The sequence below is a fragment of the Protopterus annectens genome, chromosome 2.part0 (genome assembly GCF_019279795.1).
Source record: "Protopterus annectens isolate FY-2018-M chromosome 2.part0, PAN1.0, whole genome shotgun sequence".
Taxonomy (NCBI): Eukaryota; Metazoa; Chordata; order Ceratodontiformes; family Protopteridae; genus Protopterus; species Protopterus annectens.
The window spans coordinates 987,694,797-987,717,956 of NC_056728.1; the positions used below are offsets into that span (position 1 = coordinate 987,694,797).

Below are 23,160 nucleotides of genomic sequence, written 5' to 3' on the forward strand. Positions count from 1 at the left end.
AAGACATTTTACAGGCAGCTACTTGGAGTTCAGTGCACACCTTTACAAAGCACTATCATCTGCCACTCTACTCTAAATGCAGGACAGGCTTTGCCACTGCAGTTCTGCAGGGTCTCATAGCCGCTCCTAATGCGGTTTAGCTCCAGCCTCCCAACCATAGCTTTGGGAATCTACCCAAATGTAATGATTGCAACAGTGAAACACGCAGAACATAGTACAGTTGTGTACACTTACCATAAATGTAGATGTTCCAATGTATTCACTGTTGCAGTCCAGATTACCCACCCGCCATCCCCCCATTTTCTTCTGATGGAACCTATCTTTCCTTCTCTGATTTATACAACCTATGTGGTGTATTTGCTTGTGGATGAAGGCAAAGTTTATATTGATGCATGTAATTTTATATATACATATACATTTTGGCTACCCTTTTAGGGGGCACTTGACATCTGGGGCAAGAAAAACTAAAGAAAATGGCGTTGGCTACTTCTTTTATACCCCTGACGACCAGACGTCAGGGAAGGGGCGACAACAGCCGACGCAGGACTCAAGACTTTGGAATTCAGGCCGACTGATGGCAACCTGCCAGCAGGATTACCCTAATGTAATGACTGCAACAGTGAATACACTCGAACATCTACATTTATGGTAAGTGTACACAACTGTACTTTCTGAGCTTTCGATGTTTTTAGATTTCGTGGTTAGAAGTTCGAGGTGGTTGTATTTGATGATGTGCTGTTTCGTTGAACTGATATAGACCCCCCTAGAATATCCCTCTTTGAATTTTTATCCCTGGGATAATAATCTGTCCTTTAGCATGGCTTAATTGCAAAGTGGTCTGCCATTCTTTCATGGTTACAGTAATGTAGTCAGTCAGTGTAGGGTGATACATTTTTAAGCACTCTTTTATCCATGAATGTACTTTTTTGTAGTCAATCCATGCCATACTTAGATTCTCCCCCCCGTTTTTTACAGTTCTCCACTATAGCTTTATTTAACAATAAATGATCCTTTGTTCCATATGACTTTCTTTTATTGCCCTTTTGTTCTACTGCCATAATTGAGTTTTCTTCTAAATGACTATAAGCTCTCTCGGTGTCAATTCCCATGTATAGTTTATACGTCGTCGGAAGGCAAGCTATTGGTCTATAATTTTTAAGGTAGCTTGCAGATTCAGTCTTGAGTAAGAGCATTGTTGTGCCTGTTGTTAGCCAGTTTGGTGTATGTTCGGGGTGCACATATAAATATTTCTTACTCGTGGTTAAATCCTCATTCAAAGATGTTAATACTTTTAACCAAAAGGTAGGTACTGCATCTAGGCCTGGGGTTTTCCAGTTAGAGGCTTTTCTTAACTTTGTTTCGGTCTCTCTGTCTGTTATTTCATCCCATTTCATATCCTGTACCTTTAAACGTCTTATTCTTTCTTTTACTTCTTCTATCCATTTGTCATCTTTGTTATGTATCACAGGATCTTCCTAGATACTTCTCCAAAATATATCTACTTCCTCTTTTTTTGGCGGTTTTTCAAATCCTTTTACCTTAATTCCCAATTCTCTGTAAAACTTTTTTGGGTCATTAGTAAATTGCTTATTTTGTACTTTTCCCTTATATTTATCTGTGTATCTTCTAGGTTTTTCCGCCTGTGCTGAAATTTTTAGTTTATTTATGATACTGCATGATAGATCCTGGTCTGTTCTAATACTGTACATTGCTTTAATCACATCTGTCTTCCTTAGTATTTTTGTTGATCTATTCCCTCTTCTGTAATCTTCTAACAGTGACACTTCTTGTCTTAATTGCTTTATAGTTTTCTCTGTTCGATACTTCCATGATGGTATTCAATTTCTCCCCTTCCTTTCCCTCACTACCCTATGCTCTTGTGGTAGAACTTTATCAGTTGTTAATGCAGCAGCACAATAATATATCGTGTTTACTTCTGTTATATCACATGGATCTCTATGGACAGTCCTAATTACTGCAATCATTTGATGTTCATCGTGTTTCAATGCTGCAGTCATTACAATTGGGTTATCCTGCCGTCAGGCGGTCCCACAGTTGGCCAGAGTTCCAAAGTCTTGGTCCGGCATCGGTTGCTGTCGCTTCTTCCCTGACGTCAGTGCGCCAGGGGTATACAAGATGCAGCCGACGCCATTTTCTTCAGTCTTTCTTGCCACGCGGTGCCCGAAGCAAAAGCAGTTCGCAAGTGCCGGTCGGCCGACTCCTGAGATTTCAAATTCGATTTCAGATCTGAAGTCTTCAATAAAGCTAAGTACCCCGTTGGGGAAACTTTTTCTTGCCTCAGACCAATGTCAGTAAAAGTTAATAATTGTATTTCTTGTGGGAAGCAAATACCTCATAAGGATTTTCATTCTTACTGTATTCCATGCCTAGGCCCAGATCATGACGTCACTAGCTGTCGGTTTTGTGCTAGATTTAACAAACGCACTGTTAAACGTCGGTTTGATTTTGCTAGCCGTTATTTTGGCCGAAGGTTTAATTATACCATGCCGTTGGAACAACCGATGACCGGAATTCACAAAAAACACAAGTATAAGGATAAGGACAGGCATCCAAGGCCCAAAACTGATGACGAAGCCTCTTCTAGGCCAGTCGCCGGTTCTCAGTGAGGAGCTTTCACAGCCCCTGACACCCGCTACCTCAGAGCCGCAGGCCACGACCGACTCCCACGTGGAGTTGCCTAGGCCTCTGGATACTCAAGGTGTTGGGCCTACGGAGACTAACCCTTCAGATGGGTCCGGAGCCGCTGAGCAGGCATCGGCTTCTGAGGGTATTTTCAGACCTTCACAACTTACCATTGCATCTACAGCCAAGTCTAAAGCTACATTAAAGACAAAGAAGCAAGTACAGCATTCACCTGGACAGGCCTCCATGCCTAAAAAACAGATGCTCAAAATGGACGAAGACTTAATTACTCTGATCAGGGGTTCCCACCCCCCTCCTGATAAAAGGCCTAGGCAGGATACAGACTATGATTCCTCTGACCAGGTTTCTATATATTCTGACTCCTCTTCAGACCAGGGATATTCCTTACCCCCCTATGAGGACTTTGATGGTGAAGAATCTATTCCTTCAGCCTCTCCTCCTGAGGATTATTCTTTTGGGGAAACTTTACACACCATGAGGGAGCATTTCCATTGGGAGGGCCAGGATTACTCAGAATCCAAGAAAAGGCTCAGAGATTTTCTTTTATTGCCTCAGCACAGGCTTCTTGCTGTTTCGCCAGTGTAGGATATTGTGGACAATGTGTTCTCTGAATCCAGTTTAAATCCAGATTCTTTACCCCCTGCTCCAGTCAAGCCAGACAGGTACTACAGAGTCCCTGACTCTCACAAATTTCTTTATAAAAACCCTGCTGCTGACCCAGAAACTATTTCCCAGGGTCCCAAAGGGGTAAAGGCCTCCACGGCTAAAAATCCAGTTCCCTCGGACAGGGATTCTAGAGCATTAGACAGATGGGGGGAAAAAGTTTACACCTCTGCAACTTTAGCAGTGAGAGCTTTAAACTGTCAGTTTCACATGCTTAAATATCAACAATATTTATTGTCTCAGTTAAAACAGAAAATGAGTACAAGTGCAGAACAACCTGATTTTAAAGAAATGCGGGATTTATTGCATGTAGCTGAACAAATGGGAAAGCATACTTTGCAATGTGGTTTTGATTCATTAGAAGCTTCTTGTAGAGCAGCAGTTACAGGATCTGTGATTCGAAGGCATGCTTGGTTAAAGGAACAAACCTTACCAGATCATGTTAAGGCAAAATTATTGGATGCTTCTTTACAGCAAGATATTTTATTTGGTGTTAAAGCAGAGGAGGTATTAAAGAAAATGGAGGATAAGGCAAAATCTATGCAAACAGTGAAGGATTTCTTACAGATGCAGCCACCAAGATTTAGCAGTAATTGGCCTACTAAAAATTGGTCCTTTCCAGTGTCAGACAGGCTTCAGAGAGGCAGATACAGACGCCTAAGAGGCAGATCTCAGCCCCAAGGATCTTATAGACCATGACAGTGGGGTACTTCAACCCCAAAAGGAGGTGAGGACAAGTCACAACCTTACAGAAAACAATCCCAATGACTTTCCCCTTTCAGTGCCAAACTCTTCCCTGTTGGGCAGCTCCCTTAGGGGGGAAACTAGCACTTTTTTCACAAAACTGGCAAACAATCACCCAGGACAAACGGGTACTGAATATTGTGTCTCAAGGTTACAGGTTCCACTTCCACACCTTACCAAGGCTAAAAGGAATGCCAGACCTGTCACAAAATCAATGGGCAGAGGCACAAAAACAAATTACAGCCCTCATGGACATGAGAGCTATTCAAAAAGTACCACAGCAGGAACAAGGACAAGGATTTTACTCAAGACTCTTCCTGGTCCCCAGAAAGGACAAAGCCTGGAGACCCATACTAAACCTTTCCACTCTAAATACTTACCTGGATGTTCCGAAATTCAAAATGTTGACACTGCAGCAGCTCCTTCCCATGTTGGGTAAGAAAGCTTGGCTTGTTACTTTGGACCTCAAAGAGGCATACCTGCATGTTCCTATCAGACAAAATTGCAGAAGATTCCTCAGATTCATAGCTGGTTCAATGCATTACCAATTCTCTGCACTGCCCTTTGGCTTATCTACTGCGCCCAGGGTCTTCACAAAGTGCCTGGCACCAGTAATTGCATTTTGCAGACAAAAGGGAATTCAAATATATCCATACCTGGACGACTGCGTGATTCAAGCAGAGAGCAAGGACATTCTTCTACAGCATCTGGCGTTTGTAAAAAAGTTATTAAATTGCCTAGGGTACACAGTAAACGAAAAGAAATCAAAACTAGTGCCCTCACAAGAGATAATATGCCAGCTTAAATACAACGGCCCAGATGGCTTATCTCATGCCAGACAAACAAGGACAACTGACTCAGTATTTTCAATTGATGGCAACAAAGTCCCAACTCCCTGCAAGAAAAATTCTGCAGGCCTTGGGATTCATGGCATCCTGCATACTACTAATTCCATATGCCAGACTGCATATGAGGAAATTACAATGGTACCTAAAAAGTGTTTGGATTCAACACTCTCACAGCTTGGAAACGGTAATACCGCTAATTCCCTGCCTGCAACAGGAGTTTCAATGGTGGGCACAGGCATGTCACCTCAACAAGGGTCAGCCTTTCACTCTACCCACAGCCAGGCAGACCTTAACAACAGATGCTTCGGATTACGCCTGGGGAGCAAACATGGCAGGAAAATGTATTCAGGGCAAATGGACCACAGACCAAATGCATCTTCACATCAATCAAAAAGAGATGTTGGCTGTACAAAATGCCCTAACAGCTGTCAAGGACCTTCTGCATCCAGGACAATTACAATTAAAGACAGACAACACCACAGTAATGTGGTACATAAACAAGCAAGGGGGCACTCATTCTTACCCCGTATGCAGACAAGCCATGACCTTGTGGAACACAGCTCTAACTTATCAAGTTCATCTGCAAGCACAATTCCTGCCAGGAAAGAAAAATACTCTGGCAGATGACCTAAGCAGAAACATCTTGGATCCTCATGAGTGGAAATTAAATCCACAAGTTTTCAGCATGATAATGCAAAAATGGGGGTGCCCGGACATAGATCTTTTTGCCTCCCCACTGAACTACCTACTACAAAAATTCTTCACAAGGACTTATCACACACAAGCATGGAAAGTGGATGCTCTTTGTTCAGCTGGAATAGCCTACACGTTTATGCCTTCCCTCCTCTGCCTCTCCTCTCGAAGGTTCTCCTAAAAGCCAGACAAGAAAAACCACAGATGATTCTGATTGCTCCAGACTGGCCACACCAGCACTGGTACCCAATCTTAAAGAACTTGGCTCAAGGCCCACCTTGGATTTTGCCTCAAATTCCACACCTTCTGACTCAACAAAACAATCAGATCCTGCACAGTCAGCTCAAAACCTTATCCCTGGCTGCATGGCAGATTCATTAGCCAAACAGGCGGCACCTCTGTCTAAAGCTGTTATGGATGTCATTTTGAGGCCAGGAGGCCTAGCACCAGGAAATCTTATTCAGAAAAGTGGAAGAGATTCTGTGCCTGGAACCAGGCTCAAAGCCTTGACCCTCTTGTCCCTCACATTCCTCAGATATTACAATACTTAACTGAGATGCTGGACAAAGGACTATCCTTCTCATCCATTAAGATCCATGCTTCTGCCATCTCGGCTCATTACAACACAGATCCTCCTATTTTCTGTCATCCATTGCTAAAGCAGTACCTCAGAGGGGCTAAAAACATAAGACCGCCCCAGAGAGCACCAACTCCTACTTGGGACCTCAATTAAACTCACTTTACCTCCTTTTGAGCCAGCCAATTCAGCAGAATTAAAATATATATCATGGAAAACTGCCCTGCTACTGGCAATAACCTCAGCACGAAGAGTCTCAGAACTACAGGCACTAATGGCAGTGGAGCCTTTCATTATTTTTCACCAAGACAGGGTTTCCTTAAGAACAAACCCTTCATTTATGCCTAAGGTGGTATCCAATATAGCTCTTAACCAAACTATTCACTTGCCAACATTTTATCCAAATCCCCAGAATAAAGGGGAGAGAATTCTACATTCCTTGGACATACACAGGCAGTTAAGTTTCTACTTGGACAAAACAAAAGGGAAACGCTATTTCTAAGCAGACCATTTCAAAGTGGATAGGACATTGTATCCGGTTCTGCTACACACAGCATGGGAAACCTGTACCATCTGACATTAGACCACATTCCAACAGGGTAACAGCAACTTCTACTCCCTACCTTAGAGGAGTACCTACCAAAGACATTTTGAAAGCTGCACCTTGGAGTTCAGTGCACACCTTTACCAAGCATTACCATTTGCCTCTTTACTCAAGATCCAGAGCTGGCTTTGCCACTGCAGTGCTGCAGGGCCTCATAGCCACACCAAATCCTCTTTAGAACCAGCCGCTCTGACTCAGCTTTGGGATTCTACCAAAGTGTAATGACTGCAGCAGTGAAACACGATGAACATAGTATAGTTTTGTACCTACCATAAATGAAGATGTTCGAGTGTCTCACTGCTGCAGTTCTGGTTACCCACCCGCCATCCCCTCTCTCAGCTGGGTCTTATCTATAAATTTCTACACTATACTTTCTATGTGGTGTATTTGCTGGCTACTGAAGGTTATGCTTTTACCTTATGTATGTTATATAAGCAATATGTATTGCCTTTCCTTTTGGGGGCACCTGACATCTGGGGCAAGAAAAACTGAAGAAAATGGCATCGGCTGCATCTTATATATCCCTGGCGCACTGACGTCAGGGAAGAAGCGACAGCAACCGACGCCGGACCAAGACTTTGGAACTCTGGCCGACTGCGGGACCGCCTGATGGCAGGATAACCCAAGTGTAATGACTGCAGCAGTGAAGACACTCGAACATCTACATTTATGGTAGGTACAAAACTACTTTTTATCAGACTTCTTACTTTTTGGGTTTTATTAACCTTCTGCAGTCTATTTCTTTTGTTGATCTTAATATATCTATCCATGTCCATTAAATCAAGCAACTCTTCTCTTAGCTCATTTTCTTTCAGACTCAGAGCACATCCCTTGTTTTCCGTTTCCTGTGGGCATTCTATAGAAGGTTCTATAGCATCTTCCTGTGGCACATTCTCTTCAGTTTCATCCTGTGTCATCTGTTGCTCTGTCATATGGAATCTCACTGGCCTATCATTCCTCAACATTGACTTCATCAGAGCTTCCACAGTTTCCTGTTCCTTTCCTTGCTGTCTAGCTTTAAATGAATATTTATACTGGTTTCCTGTGGAAGGCTCCAAAATATCTTGATATGGCACCTGACCAATTGCTTCCTGTTCCACTGGTTTACCCTTAATTTGGATATCCATTGCTTTATCCTGTTGCGGTGCTTTCTGCATTCGATTTTCTACAATGAATCCTTCTCTTTGCAGCTGCTCCATAACCTCAATTTCTATTTCTTTGACTTCTCCATTACTAATCTCCTTTTCTGCTTTTCCTCTTAGTCTTCTTATTTTTTATGTTGTAAAGTTTTCCATATCCGTATTCTTTTGCCTGTATTTCTCTTAGATATCTTTGGTGCTGCTCTTTTTCTATTGGTTAGTTTTGCTTTCTGCTTTGCATAAATATTACACCATATTAAATCTCTTTTCCTTTTCCATGTCCATATTTCTTCTTCACATGTCTCCCGATCTTCTTGCTTTTCCTTATTTTGGGGACTCATTCCATCATGCTGTGTTGTGTTAGACTTTCTACATTAAATCCTTCACTTCGCAGGCACTTCATAACTTCAACTTCTATTTCTTTAACTTCTGCTTTGCTAATCTTTTTTTCCACATTACATCTTTGTGATATTAATTTTTTATTGTGAAATTTTCCATATCTAGATGCCTTTGCCTGTATTTCTCTTCGAATATGCCGAAAATTCGACTGCCTTCTCTATATTAGTTAACTTGGCTTTCTCCTTTGCATAAATATTGTGCCATATCAAATCTCTCTTTCTTTTCCATGTCCATATTTCTTTTTTGTATTTTTCAAATATCTCTAGGTTTTGTTGTTTATATTTTCACACTTCCTCAGATGCTTCTTTTTCCAAACAGATCAAAGTTTCTTGATCTGTATACTGTTTTTCAAAAATCTGTTGTATTAATGAACCCAAATTTTTATTTGAACTTTCTAACGGTTTTTCCTACGGAAGTATTTTTTTTTTTTTTTTTGCCTGCAGTGAGGTTGGCCCTTTGGCTGCTAAATGGAGGGGGGTGGGTTTTATCCCCCTTCCCCACTGGGGATGATGCATTGCTTAGACTCCACTGTATTGCATGCTGTTGGGCAGCAGTCTTTCAGGCTGATTCAGCAGTCAGGATCCTTCATTTGGTGATAGCTCACCACATTGTATCCAGCTCCATGTGCGTCTATATTATTTCAGCGAACGCTTAAAATACTGAACACTGTTTAATCGACCCAATAAAGTCAAAATCCCTAAATCTTGAACACACGGAACAGTGATTTTTTTTTTTTATCCCTGATCCATTAAAAAAAAAATTCAAACACAAAATAAAGGGGGGGGGGCTGTGCCCCCACACACCCTTACATAAATATACCAACTCCTGGATCGCACTACAGTGGAGGAAATGACAAAGTCCAGAACACGGCCCAGTGATTTTTTTTTTTTTACATGGGAAAAAAAAATCGCTGTTCTGTGTGTTTGGGATTTAGGGATTTCAACTTTATTGGGTCAATTAAACAGCATTCGTTATTTTAAGTGTTTGCTGAAATAATGTAGACCCCTCCATATTACAATAGGATGAAGCTCAGAATGTGACTTACATAACCCATCAATTAGTGACCCAGGCAGTTGACTAGCAGGGCAGTGTGGAGAGGAACAGATGATAATGGCTCACCCATCCGGGAAGAAGGAATGATGTCTTGGTGTGGATGGGACGCACAATATGACTTAATGTCATTTATTGATGCATTTATGACATGAGTTTGTACTAAGTTCACTTTAAAAGCAGAACATTTTTTACTGTCGAATTCTTGGACATATTTATTATCAATACTTTGAATGTTAGCATGCATATCATTTATCACTTGTCTTTTCAGAAATTCACTGCTGTTGTCACCATAACCACTTGGTCTGTAATACACATACGTTTCAGTTTATGCACATTAATTGGAATTATTCCCATGAGGTGCATTTTGAGTGTCAGTATAGTGACTTGTTACACCATTTTGTGTGTAGGGATATGAGTAATGCAGTTAGGAACAGGAGAGAAATGTACTAGACAGCAGCTATACAGTACAGCGAGGATACCAGTAACAGACATTCTGATATTGATTTAAGGTTTGTTATGTCCTATGGTAACAGCTTATTTAAGGTTATACAGATGAGTCACAACACTGGCCATTGTTATTATAGGCATGCACCTTGTTATTTTACTTTCAGAACATCTGAACATCTAGGACAGCTTTTGAGAGCACATTAAAAAAATGCATTGTTAGGGAACAGACCCTTGAAAATAGACAGATTCTTATGATTAGGTACTTCCCATATGTGTGCCATTTGTTGGTATGTACAGAAAACTTTTTATTGTTTGCATTCTGTGGAGATGTACAGTACATGTGAGTATATCATTTCTACCAGTGATGACATTACATACTTGACTATTTGTGTATGTAGATCATTGTGTGTTGAGAACCATTTAAGACCTTTTAAATTATGTATTAGAAAGCACCTTAGTGACGTAAGGTGCCGCAGGAAGGCCAGTACTTTATGAAAACATAAAATTGCTCCTGACCACCCTGTTTACCTTTACAGGTATTGACAAGGTAAATAAAGCAACTGGTTGGCAACAAGCCCTAGAGAGAAAGAAGTAAATGTGGATCATTGCTACAAGGGACTTTTTCTCACCCAGGCTATATTATTCTTCATGGTTTGATTTAGAAAATTTTACAGGTCCTCTATGAATAATCACATCTTGTTTAAACAGTGCGATTATTTGAAACCAAAGCATCTAAAACCTCGGGAGATGGCACAACTCCCCCTCTGTAACACATACACGGACACTCATACTCTTTTTGGTGGGGGGGGGGCACCCACACCTCAAAGTGTGTGTGTATGAGTGGAATACACACATTGACAAGAATCCCTCTTGGGATTGACATCCGGTGCTGCATGGCCACATCACATAAGCAAAGAAAATGTAGACTCCAGCACAGATATGCCGACCAAAAACCTTTATTCCACAATAGGTGTCGACCAACCCAGACTGGTTTTACTAATGCTTCATCAGTTGGGAGGGGTGTGGCCTGCATGACAGTCTTTTCAGGTTCATCATTCTCTGTGTTGATCAACTGTCTTGTAGTAAACAGTAGGGTTTCCAAATTTTAAATCAGGCCCTGATATTAGTTGTATTAACTAGAGAGTGATTTTTTTTTAGCATTTAGGTTGATGTATATTAAGTTTTTTTTTTTTTAATGGTGGATCTTCATTTATAAGGTTTAGATTATTAGCACTGATGTCACTTAGTTTTTGTATGAGTTAGTGTGGGAAGATTACGTATTCCCATTTCTTTTTTTTTTTTTTTTGTTTTTAGAAATACATATTGTTTGTATTGTTTTTTAACACATGCTATAAATGTTATAAACATTAAGTATACAATACTGCTCTGGGATATATGTTCCATTATACATGTAGCAAAATGGTATACATTTCTATGTTCTGTTTAATATTTTGTGTCATTTTTAGAGAAAATACACCAGCGTTATGGAGACCTATCTGGGGAGCTGCACATGATTGAATTGGCGAAGGGAAAGGCTGGGTTGGGCATTAGCCTTGCTGGAAACAAGGACCGAGCCAGAATGAGTGTCTTTGTTGTTGGTATTGATCCTAATGGAGCTGCTGGGAAAGATGGCAGAATACAGATTGGAGATGAATTACTTGAGGCAAGTTTTGTCATTGCTTGAACTGTATAGTAAAAGCACACTGACTGTAGTCACACTTAAATATATTTTGCTTGCATCTTTTCAGTAGTTTGACATTGCTGTTCCTAGTACGCCTGATTTTTTTATTATATAGATGTTATTATGTACCTTGGTTTGGTCTGTGACTGGTTTATACTGGGAGATCAGGTTCACTGGAGAAAGAAGAAAAAGATTCTGAGTATCAGCTTATCATCTCCATTCTACTCCCTTGGCTATGTTTCTTTATTGAATGATTAGGATGAAACAACTATTAGATCTGAATTTTTAACAAACAAGTTAATTTCATTTCTCTGTTTATTGTGTAATGGTAGAATTCAGCCACTGAGCACTGGGAGGGCCTATCACTTGTTTTTTAATGAGATGTACTACAGGTAGCTTTAACAAGATTAATCACTTAGACAGTTTCAATGAATGAAAAAATCTACACCTGATATGCTCTTTGTTGTTTACATGTTAAATCTTGTTTGAGAGGCTTGCTAAAGTGGGGCTTCACCCCTAGAATAACCTTGTTTTAGCTAAAGTATTCAGAAGATAAAACACCACTCCTTTTCAATGATAAATTACTGATGTTTTTTAATGTGAGCACTTTCGTCCACTTGCAATGAAGGAACTTCATCAGACACATTGTAAAAACACTATGCAGTTTAAATAGTCATGAATAAGCAATGACATCATAACCCCTCCCACTTCATAAATATGAAATATAAAATATGACATGGAGATCCTCCAGAAGGGCCTAAATGAGACTGATACATGGTGTCAAAGCCATGGTCTCAAACTAAATGCAAAAAAATGCGTAGTAATCCCTTTTGGAAAAAACAGAGTACCCGTAAACTACAACATAGGAGGTAATCCCCTGAAATCTGAAGAAGAAATAAGGGATCTAGGGACCCAAGTTAGATAGTCAGCTTTCCTTTGATAACCATGTTGCCAAAGTGGTTAGAAAATCCTTCTATGTGACCCATCTGATCACGAAAGGGTTTGCATCAAGATCTAAGGATGTAATGGTGCCCCTCTACTCTTCCCTCATCAGACCCATTATTGAGTACAATGCACCAATTGGAATGTACCTGGCTAGACATCTCCAGCAGCTGGAGAGACCACAGAGGTACCTAACCAAGAGGATTACTGGCCTCAAACAGTTGCCCTATGCAGCACGATTGAAAAAGCTAAGACTGTTCTCTGTTGCATACTGCTTTCTCAGAGGCGATCTCTGTCTAACGTACAGAGCCATGTCCAACCCAGAATTGTTGAACATGCTTCATCTTAGCAAAACCAAATCTACTCGAGCTACATGCTCTAGGGATATAAACCTCAACACAACAATGAATAGAACATGCTGGAGGGATAGATTCCCTTCGCAGAGACTTCCCTTACTATGTAACAGGGTCTCGATCAACATAAGACAGAGCCCCTCACTATCACTCTTCAAGAGGAACCTTGATGAGTGGATGGGTGACAGAAAGTTCACACCGGGGAATCACTCCAACAGCACTATTAGATAGGGGCCAAGGGTATTAGCTGCTAGTAGAAGGGTCTAGAGAACTACTAAAGGGGCGGTGAATACCACACAACGTGGCTGGGCTAATGTATGCCTTCGGGCAGATAGCTCAGTACCAACCTATGAACCTATAAAGTATAAAATTTCTGTATGTATAAATTCAAACCTATACATATATGCAACATGTTTATATAATAGGTAACAAAGGTAAAAATATAAATGTAAGAATAAAATGTTTTTCATCTCAGTAAAGCTTTCAATTTCAGGACACATTCCAGTGAGCAACATTCATTAAGTCCTGGATAGCCAAATGCATTTGTTTTCATGCCCTTACTCGAAACAGGTCTCGTTCTCCATCCCTATCCTCCAGGTCCACCAGGAGCTTATCTGACAATGACGTGGAATGGGTGGTGCCCAAACTCTTGAAGTCACCGGCCATAACTAAATTATTTTTGGCTCCTACCCATTTGGCCCCGGAGCCTACTGTACCAATCGCACCCACTGTTGTTCCTCCTCTGAGCCAAGCTGGACCTTCAGAGCCAGAGTGCTTGGTACCATTTACTGTGGATCTGTTGATTCCAAGACCCCCTTTGGTGCTCACGGAGCCGACTTCTGCTCTGACACTCTCGGTGCCGTCCGAAGAGTCTGGGAGCCGGGGTTCCCCGGTCAGCCCCAGGGAGGATTCTCGGCCCCAATCATATTCGGTGCTGAGCCTACCCCTTGGAGCGTCTGCCCGGATTAGCTCAGCTCCTGCATCGGCTTCGGGTCTGATCTCACTGGTTCCGGTGACTTCGTCTGTCTCCTCAGAGCTGAGGGAGTCTTTGGTGCCGGTGGGATCCGCCTTTGGACTGATGAGGAGTGTGCTGCTACCCGTACAGCTCCACGGAAGGATACTGGCACTTATCCCCCTAAGGCACTGGCTACTGTCTTGGCACCACCCATTCCACAGGACAGCAAAGATCCAGATCCTCAAGCTCCCCCATTGGGTGAACCCCTCTCCTCCAAGGCCTCCCCAGAATATCCTTCTGAGGAGTCACCTCTGAAAAGAACTTGCAAGAGGAAGCATGTAAACTCTCCAGATGAGTCCGTCACTTCAGACACAGACCTCAAGGAGTCGGAAGGGTCCCCACAGTCGTCCTCTGATGATATCTCATTTGCAGATATTCTAGAGATCCTTAAGCAGAGATGAGGAGTCAGTGTACCTGAAGGCTTTTGGATCTCAACCTTCAGCCTCCTGGGTATCTCTACCTTTCAATGAGCTAATGGGCCTGGTTAGTCGAAAGGCGTGGGAGTCACCTGATAATGGAACCAGTCCCTCGGAGGCCAAACAAATTCTTGTCAGCTCCTTCGGGAAAGGATTTCCTCACTAAGGGGGTACCTGCAGATGCTATGGTGCTGGCAGCAGCCACCAAGAAAGAACTTTCAGAGACATCCTCATTTGTTCATCCTCCGAATAAAGACTCACGAACGATGGACAGATGCAGGAAGCATGTCTTTGTCAGCGACATTTACACTCCGATCGCTGAACTACCTAACTCACCTTACAAGTCTACAAAGAGATCTCCTGAAAGAGCTAGGAGATACTCTACAAGGTACATTAGCTGCGGGGGTGAATGAGAAGGTCTACTTCCAGCTGTCCACCTTAAATTCTATCGTCAACTCCTCCATGAGGCCGATATCGTACGCAGCTGATGGAGTGATCAGAGCAACGGGTTCTGGAGTTTCCCTTAGGAGACTCTCCTGGATGCGCTTGCGCAATTTTGCGGAGCCCTTTAAGTCTATTTTTATTAATGCCCATTTTGCTGGTTCCTCACTCTTTTGACTCAAAGTAAAAGACACTCTCACCCGATGCGAGCAGGAAGGAAAATCTTTCTCTGCTGTTGGAGTACCTTCAAGACCTTATCCTAAAAGTTAGAAGAGTGGGAAAATGTGGTTCAAAAGATCCCAGAGAATTTTCCAGGATGCACAGGGTGATTCCTTCCCCAGGGGCAGAGGGGGAGGTAACAATGGTAGACGCCGCTCCAGAGGCAGAGGGGGCTTGCAGAACCAGGGTGACTGTGATTCCTTTCGAGGACACCTTTATCAGCGCTCCTGAAAGGAGGCCCGACTGCTCTACCGTGGAGGCAGTCGGGGGACATTTATCCATGTACCCAGAAGCCTGGCAAACTATCACAAGAGACAAATGGGTACTACAGATAATATCCAGAGGATACTCCATTCCATTCTCCAATCCTGTTCCATAGACCAGAACAATCACAGATGTTCCACCCAATCTAAGGGAGCAAGCAATTATAGAGATTCAAAACTTGCTGCACAAAAGAGTCATCCAAGACGTCCCCGCAGACCAAATAGAATTCGGAACTTACTCAAGATTCTTTTTGGTGCCAAAAAGAACAGGGGACTGGATACCCATATTAGACCTAAGCAAATTAAACAAATCTGTCAAGAAGTCAAAGTTCTGAATGGTGACACTGCAGTCTATACTTCCCTTTTTAGGGAAAGATGATTAGATGTGCTCGATAGACCTTCAAGATGCTTACTACCACATAAAAATGGACAGGACATCGAGAAGGTACTTACGCTTCCAGCTTGGAGCCAGTCATTATCATTTTCGAGCTCTGCCCTTTGGTCTCACTACAGCCCCCAGAGTGTTCAAATGCATGGTAGTAGTCGCAGCTCACCTGAGGCATCTAGGATTCCGAGTGTTTCCCTGTCTAGACGACTGGCTCCTATCTGCCACCATGAAACATCTACTTCCACAAGCCAGGGATCTAACTTTGGACGTTTGCACTCAGTTGGGTATTGCAGTCAATTTTCAAAAGTCTGCCCTATTAACATATTACAATTATAGGCACAGATCTAGACACCACTTCTATGGTAGCACATTTTCCAACAGAGTTGTAGCACTCAGACAGCAGATACTTTATCTTCTTCCCAAGACCAAGGTGAAAGCAAAGATAATTCTAAGATTACTAGGGACAGTGGCTTCCACAATAACACTGGTTCCTCTTGCCAGAATGCACATCAGGATACTTCAGTGGCTGTTCTCCCAATTGTCACTTCAAGAGCTTCCTATGTCCCACCCAAACAGGATAATGGAATCATACAAAAACTATTTAAGATAGTGGATACACTCCAGTCATGTGACCATGGGGGAGACCCTTTGTTCCACAACAACCCATAGCTATGGTGACCATGGACATTTCCTGATAGGGTTGGGGGGGGGCATTATCTGGGGAGAACAGTCCAAGGTACATAGCAAAAACACGAGGCTCACTTGCATATAAATGTCCTAGAGAGCTTCTTGAGTTGCAAGCACTTTACGACTCTCTCCCTCTAGGAACAAATGCGATACAGTCAGACAATATGTCTGTGGTTTGGTAGATAAACAAGCAGGGGGGAACCAGATCTCACCCCCTTTGTCGCGAGGCCCTAAGAGTTTGGCAATGGGCAGTTTCTTCCCAGAGCTTTCTAATAGCAACTCATATTCCAGGGAAGTCCAGTGTGATAGCAGACAAGCTGAGCAGGTCAATTTTAATGCCTCATGAGTGGTCTCTCGATCAGAATGTAGCGGAAATGATTTCCCGAACATGGGGTGTGCCTTGCTGCAATCTTTTTGCCATTCCCATGAATGCCAAGTGCAGCAACTACTTTACTCTAATCCCTCCTTCGGGGGACACACCAAGAGACACACTTGTTCACGATTGGCCCTCCGGACTTCTGTATGCCTTTCCTCCATTTCCACTCATACCCAGAGTCATTTAGAAAGCACAGTTCTTGGGAAGCAGGATAATTCTCATTGCTAATTACCTGCATCGTCAAGTTTGGTTCCCCTTCCTTTGCCCTCGTCTTCAGGAGAAACCTTGGACTCTGGACCAAGTTCCAGACCTGCTGACTCATATGTCAGGTGAGCTTCATCCTTGTCTCCACACCCTAACATTGACAGCTTGGCTGCTCCACTTCCCACTTTAGTCAGGCTTCAGAATTTCACTCCTACAGTTAAACAGATCTTAATGTCCTCTCATAAAGCTTCCACTAGAAAACTGTATTCTAGCAAATGGAAAAGGTTTTCCCTTTGCGCTCAAAACAGGAACATCTCTTTTCTGCGCCCATCCATTCTATTTTAGAATTTTTGGCGGAACTCTTTCAACAAGGTTCAGCTGCAGCAACCATCAGAGTACAACTCACTGCAATCTCAAATTTCCACATTGGTGATTCTAACTCAAACTTAATGTCACACAGGTTGTGTAGAGCCTTCTTGAAAGGTGCCTCCTTAATAAGACCTCCCTTTAAGGAGCCCCTTTATCCTTGGGATTTCAATCTTCTATCTCACCTGACATTACCACCTTTTGAGCCCTCATCATCTTCAGACTTCAAGTTCCTTTCCTGGAAGACCATTTTTCTGGTGGTTATAACATCTGCTAGAAGAGTATCAGAGTTGCAAGCTCTTTCTATTAAATCGCCATATTGATATTTCATAAGGATAGGGTATCCTTGCAAATGAATTCATCATTTTTGCCCAAAATCACTTCTTCAACTAACATAAATCAATCTATTGAGCTTCCAGTGTTCTTTCATAATCACAGCAACACGGCAGAATACAAATTATATCAACTAGACGTGCATAGACAACTCAGATTCTATTTGCATAGGACCAAAGATTTTAGAAAATCTGACCAGTTATTCGTATCCTCCTCTGATGCAAAAAAGGGTAGCTCATTTTAAAAAAAATACTCTTTCCAACTGGCTCTCAAACTGCATTTCATTCATCCATACCTCAAATAACAGAGAATCACCATTCAAAGTGAAGGCTTATTCCACTAGAGCAATGGCTACGTCTTCTGCCTTTCAAGCCAGAATTCCTATGGATAATATTTGTGCAGCTGCTACTTGGACCACTCCTCATACTTTTATCATGCATTACAAAGTGGATTTGGCCTCCAGGAACAGGGCCTCCTTTGATTCCACAGTGCTTAAAGGTGTACTCTCGTGAGCCACCCGGGGAAAAGGTGCTTGAGACGCTGTCCCATCATTGTAAGAATGAAGGCGAGATAGGACAACATAACATAAAGAAGTTATGTACTCACCATATCGTTCCATGTTTGTTGTCCATCTCGGCGTTCATTCTTACGAACCCTCCCTCCTTCCCCCTTCCACAGACTCCTTGTTGACCTGGTGGATGATTTTACTACCTTCAAGAGTTCCTTGTTTCAGTTTGCTTCTCCTTCTATTGTGGATAGTATATATTTGTGTGTGTGTGTGTGTGTATATATATATATATATATATATATATATGTGTGTGTGTGTGTGCGTAGTTTTACAATTCATTTAGTAGAAGCAGCAAACGAAATCTGGGGAATTACACAACTGCATTATGGGATACCTACTTGCCGTGAGCTAAGTTTGAGTCTTTCAGCTGAGTATTGAGAATCGGCTCCAAACCCATCATTGTAAGAATGAACGGCGAGATGGACAACAAACATGGAACATTATGGTGAGTACATAACTTCTTTTTTCAGACACTGGAGAAAATTTCTGAGTATCCAGTTTTAGAGATGAGAAGGCTGTGGAAAAGCTCCTTATATCTAAAAAGTTAGCTTTCACATGATGTGTCATTTTGATGCAATCAGATTAACTGATACGTGTGAATTTACAGGCATCCTAGTGCACAGAGTGGCCTGTTTTTTTATGTCGTCTGTTCACACAGAGCTGAGGTAAAGGATGTTATTTCATTACAATAAGGTTCTGTATGATCAGGATGCTTAATAACTGATTTATGACCTTGAGCACTACAAAGCAATTTCTGTTTGCAGTGGAAGAGTTTATGTTTCTTGTTTGAGCCTTATGCAAGTGAGTGGTTTTCTGCAAGTGTTGTACTTAGTGTTAAAAGTGCAGAGCTATGGGAGTTTTAAGATGGCTGCACTATGAATATCAGATTGATTAGAGCTCTCCTAGTGTGAACAGAAAAGAACTTTAAAAAATCCAGTAAAACCTAACAGCTTGGATAAAGTTTAGTTACTGGCTAGTCGCCATATTGCCTGGATATCAGAAAGCAGAAATATGGATAGAGTAAAAGAAAACCAATTGGAAACAGAGAGGGGGAAAAAAGCTGCAGTGTGAAAGAGTCTTACAACTGTTCAGCAAAAAGCAGTTCGGGTTTCAGCTTTGGTGCAGGTGATGACTTCCAATAATTAAAAAACAATAAATAAATCATTTGTATTCAGAGCTGTGAAACTGGAATGACACAGGTACACAATCCCTAATCCAAAATCCTTGGCACCAGCTGTGTTTGATATTTTGGAATCTTTTGGATTTTACAGCCCTCAGACATTGAACTGCAAATACAGCTTAATTAGGAGTCAGAAATTACAATTAATGTTTACTGCTAGTAGTAGATGACTAGATAGTACTGAAACTACCTTGCATTGCATAAATCTTGTATGCTTTGCTACGAAGAATTGAAACAACTCATTTTCAAAGTTCAGGTGCACATTTATTTAATGTAAGAGTCAAGATTGTTGAAACTACTCACTAATCTCCCACCACATACACGCACACTGGATGTAATTAGAAGGTGTTGCAGAAAGTTCAGGGTTGGGTCATGGAGCAACAAACAGGACATCATCGGCATTAAAGTTGTGATCATTCTGATCTTCATCATCAAGTTGTAATCAGACTTCTGGTGATGGTTTCTTAGGTGGCGAAGCAGTGCTACAGCATACAACCTTCTTAAAGGCTTCATGAAGTTTCATCTGTGTCATTAGCATAGGTTTCTGTTGAAGCAGTCTCTCTTTAACTGAGTAAATTGCCATAATCCCTTGCTCACTGATAAATTCACATTGTTCAAGGACTGCAATTAATTGATCACACATTTTCACCATATTGTCTATGGGGATTTCTGCACTAGTGTCCACAATGTCCTCATCATCACTACTATCCTCATGCAGTCTGCATTTAACACCATTGCAGCAATTTCCCCATTGCTCAAGGAATGTACAACAGGTGCATCAATGTTTAATATTTCTTCACTGTCATCTTCCTGTAAGTTGTTTACACTTGTGGCCTATATATTGCAAGTTTAGAGATCAGCTTCTTTTCATCAGTGACACAAAATCCTTCAAAGTCTTCATCTGTAGGTTCATTTTAATCAAACATCGTTGTAGGCCAAAGTTTGTGCCAAGCATTAGTTAATGTTAATTTCTCAGTATCATTCCAAGCATTAGCAACTGAGTAAATGGTATTCTTAACACTGAACTCTTTCAGGAAGTCTTGAATTCCTTCACCTCTGTTGACTGCGGCAAGCATACAGTTTAAAAATATATATTTTTGCACTTACTCTTCATTGATGGTAAAATTCCCTGATCACAGGGCTGCACTAACGATGTCATATTTGGAGGCAGATAAATTCCAAAAACATTACTTTTCACAAGAAGTTTGGCAGGGGTTGTGTGGAGCAGTTGTCCAGGAACAATAACATTTTACATTTTTCTTCCAGCCCAGCTTGACTGCAATGAGCTTGTGCCTCTGCTACAAAGTGGTTATTGAACCAGTCAGAAAACATTTCTCTGTAGCCCATGCTTTTTCTTGTTTGCATAATAATGCACAGGTAAATGGTGTATGCTTTTCAGGCATCTTGGATATTTACTTTTTCCAATTACTGCCAACTTCACCTTCTGTGTGCTTGCAGTACTGGTACACCCAAGAATAGTTGACCTATCTTTAGCACCTTTACAACCTGTTGATACTTTCTTGTTAGCCATTGTTAATGTTTTTCTAGGAACATAATGCCAGTAGAGAGCAGTTTCATCAGCATTGTAATCTTGTTCAAGACTTAGGTTTTCGTCAGATATTGTCCTGGCAAATTTGTCAATTTTCATCTGCTTCATGGTCAGCCAAAGCCAAAGATGCACTGCTATCACTATGAGCATTGAGCAGTGCACAGGGCCAACAAGTGCCAGTATTATCTGGAAAAAACTTCGGAATTCTGAGTTTTTCGAATTTCAGAATTTCGGATTAGGGATAGTGAACCTGTATATAAAGTCAGAATGACAAAAAGCTGGAAATAGAAAGACAATTTAAGTAGCTATTAGATGACATGATAAAAGTGCAGAAATCAGAGGTTGAAATGAAGGAAAGAATGACCGAATGTGGAGCTTCTCAAGAACTGTTTCCAAAAATTGTGGAGTTAGAAGACAGAGGATGCAGAGAAAACCTGAGATTTTCTGCTATACCCGAGAAAATGGAAATAACAGACTGTAGTGATTTTACAAATGTACAAATAAACAACTGGACTTGTATTACACAGCTGGATTAGTGAACTGAAAGGAGATACTATGTTTATGTTCCCAGTTTGGCTAAGGGAAGGAAGCCAAGACCTATAGTAGTAAAGATGAATTAGTACCAAAACTAGTACTAGTACCAAAATTAGTGGCAAAACTGTGGAAGAATGGAAATGTATTAACAATTAGGTACACCCGAATGATTGTGGAAATGAATAGTCACTGTACACCAGGCAGAAGAAAACTGAGTTTATCCCAGCAGTCAGGGGATGTTGAGAGGCAGATGTGAGATTCAAGTTGCTATATCCAGTTGTTTTTAGAATATTTTTTTTCTGGAGGATAAAAGACATTTTTGGATGCAGAACAGGTTAAGGAGGAAATGAAAATGTTAACCCGGCAAAGAGTGAGCAAGCAAATTGAAAGGGACTCTGCTTCTTATTTTTCTGCCCATAGCAAAGATTAGAGAGACACAGAATATTATATTCATAAACTTGCAGAAAGTATTCTAAGAACTAATCCAACATAAGAATGGAGGAAGGAGATTTTGCTGATAAGGATGACTGCAATTAGGGGTACAAATAGTAAGCAAGAGAGCTAGAATTTACTAGAGAGAAACTGGTTAAGGAACCAAGGTATTGAGGCAAATATTTAGAGAGGGAAGGGTAATAGAATGGGAAAAAGCCAAAAAGACATATGGACTACAGGTTCGAGACTGCCTTTCCTATCTGGGATTGATATTTAACTGTAGACAAAGAAAAAGGGATAGGGGGATCTTAAGTGAAAGACCTACTCTGGTAGAGTTTTTAATTAAGTTTAGAACAGAAGCTGCTGTTAAAAATGGATAATTAGTAGGGCATATAAAATTTTGCACAATAACTATAAGACTCAGAGTAAATTAGAAACGATTGGGAAGAGAGATTGGGTGAGCAATTCAGAAGGAAACAGTGACAAGACATATGTATGGCACCCAAATATGCAACAAAGACTAGAAGATTTAGGATTTTTGCTTGTAAGTGTTTGCATATATATTTATGTACCCCAAGCAGAGTCCAGCATTTGCCATCTACCTGAAGAAAAAAATTTTGAAGGTGTGGTGGGGAAGCAGAAGGTAACTGGCAACATCCGATGCTATCTGTCATTATTGATCATGGATGGGTCTTGGATCCAATCTCAGATCCGAGCTGGCAATTTAAGTAACAGTTCCTGAGCTCAAGCTTTCCCCTCCCAAGATCCCCGGCTACCCATGAGCCTCAGATCTTGTTTGCCGCGAATTGTGAGTGTATGTACTCTCTGAAGCTCAAACCTTCTTTTAAGATAAGTAGCTCCTTTTTGTTTTTTTATTGGGATTTTTCTCTCCCTTTTTCTATCCTTTTATCTTTTAGTAGCTAGTTCCCTTCCCTTCCACTAGCTGTTGGTTGGTCCATTAGGATTTCCCATCTTGTTCCTCTAGTGGATGCTCCCTTCTTTGCTTGCTCTCTCTCATTCCCTCTCCTCCTTTCCTTTGGGTGAGTGTGTGTGCATGTTGACGGGGTTTGTGTGTAGTTAATATGGCTGACAAACCCTCTGGTTTCACGAGCTGCTACTCATGTGGTCGGAAGTTAGCTCCTGCCGATACACATAAGGAGTGCATCTGCTGTCTAGGAGAGCCACATTTAGAGGGTGAATGTGATATGTGTGCAGTATTCAACCCCAGGGCTCTTCTAGACTGTAGAAAAAAGTTGTTTCTGAAAGGGCTTGCTGAAGGGGGTCCCCTGGTGTCGGGTTTCCCCTCTAAAGCCCTGTCGGATCCCAAGAGGGAGCCCTCTTCCTCTCGGGACTGTCCTGCAAAAAGGCTGAGGCCCTTGGAT

General features: G+C 41.5%; 1 protein-coding gene across 8 annotated transcripts in view; it reads left to right on the top strand.

The window, feature by feature from the left end:
• Positions 1 to 23,160, top strand: part of MPDZ (multiple PDZ domain crumbs cell polarity complex component) — a 3,829,210-nt gene that overhangs the window by 2,750,492 nt on the left and 1,055,558 nt on the right. For all 8 annotated transcript variants that reach the window (XM_044061234.1, XM_044061239.1, XM_044061240.1 and 5 more), the window contains one exon: positions 11,298 to 11,494. In XM_044061234.1, the coding sequence (XP_043917169.1) occupies positions 11,298 to 11,494 (197 nt within the window). The remainder of the gene's footprint in view (positions 1 to 11,297; positions 11,495 to 23,160) is intronic.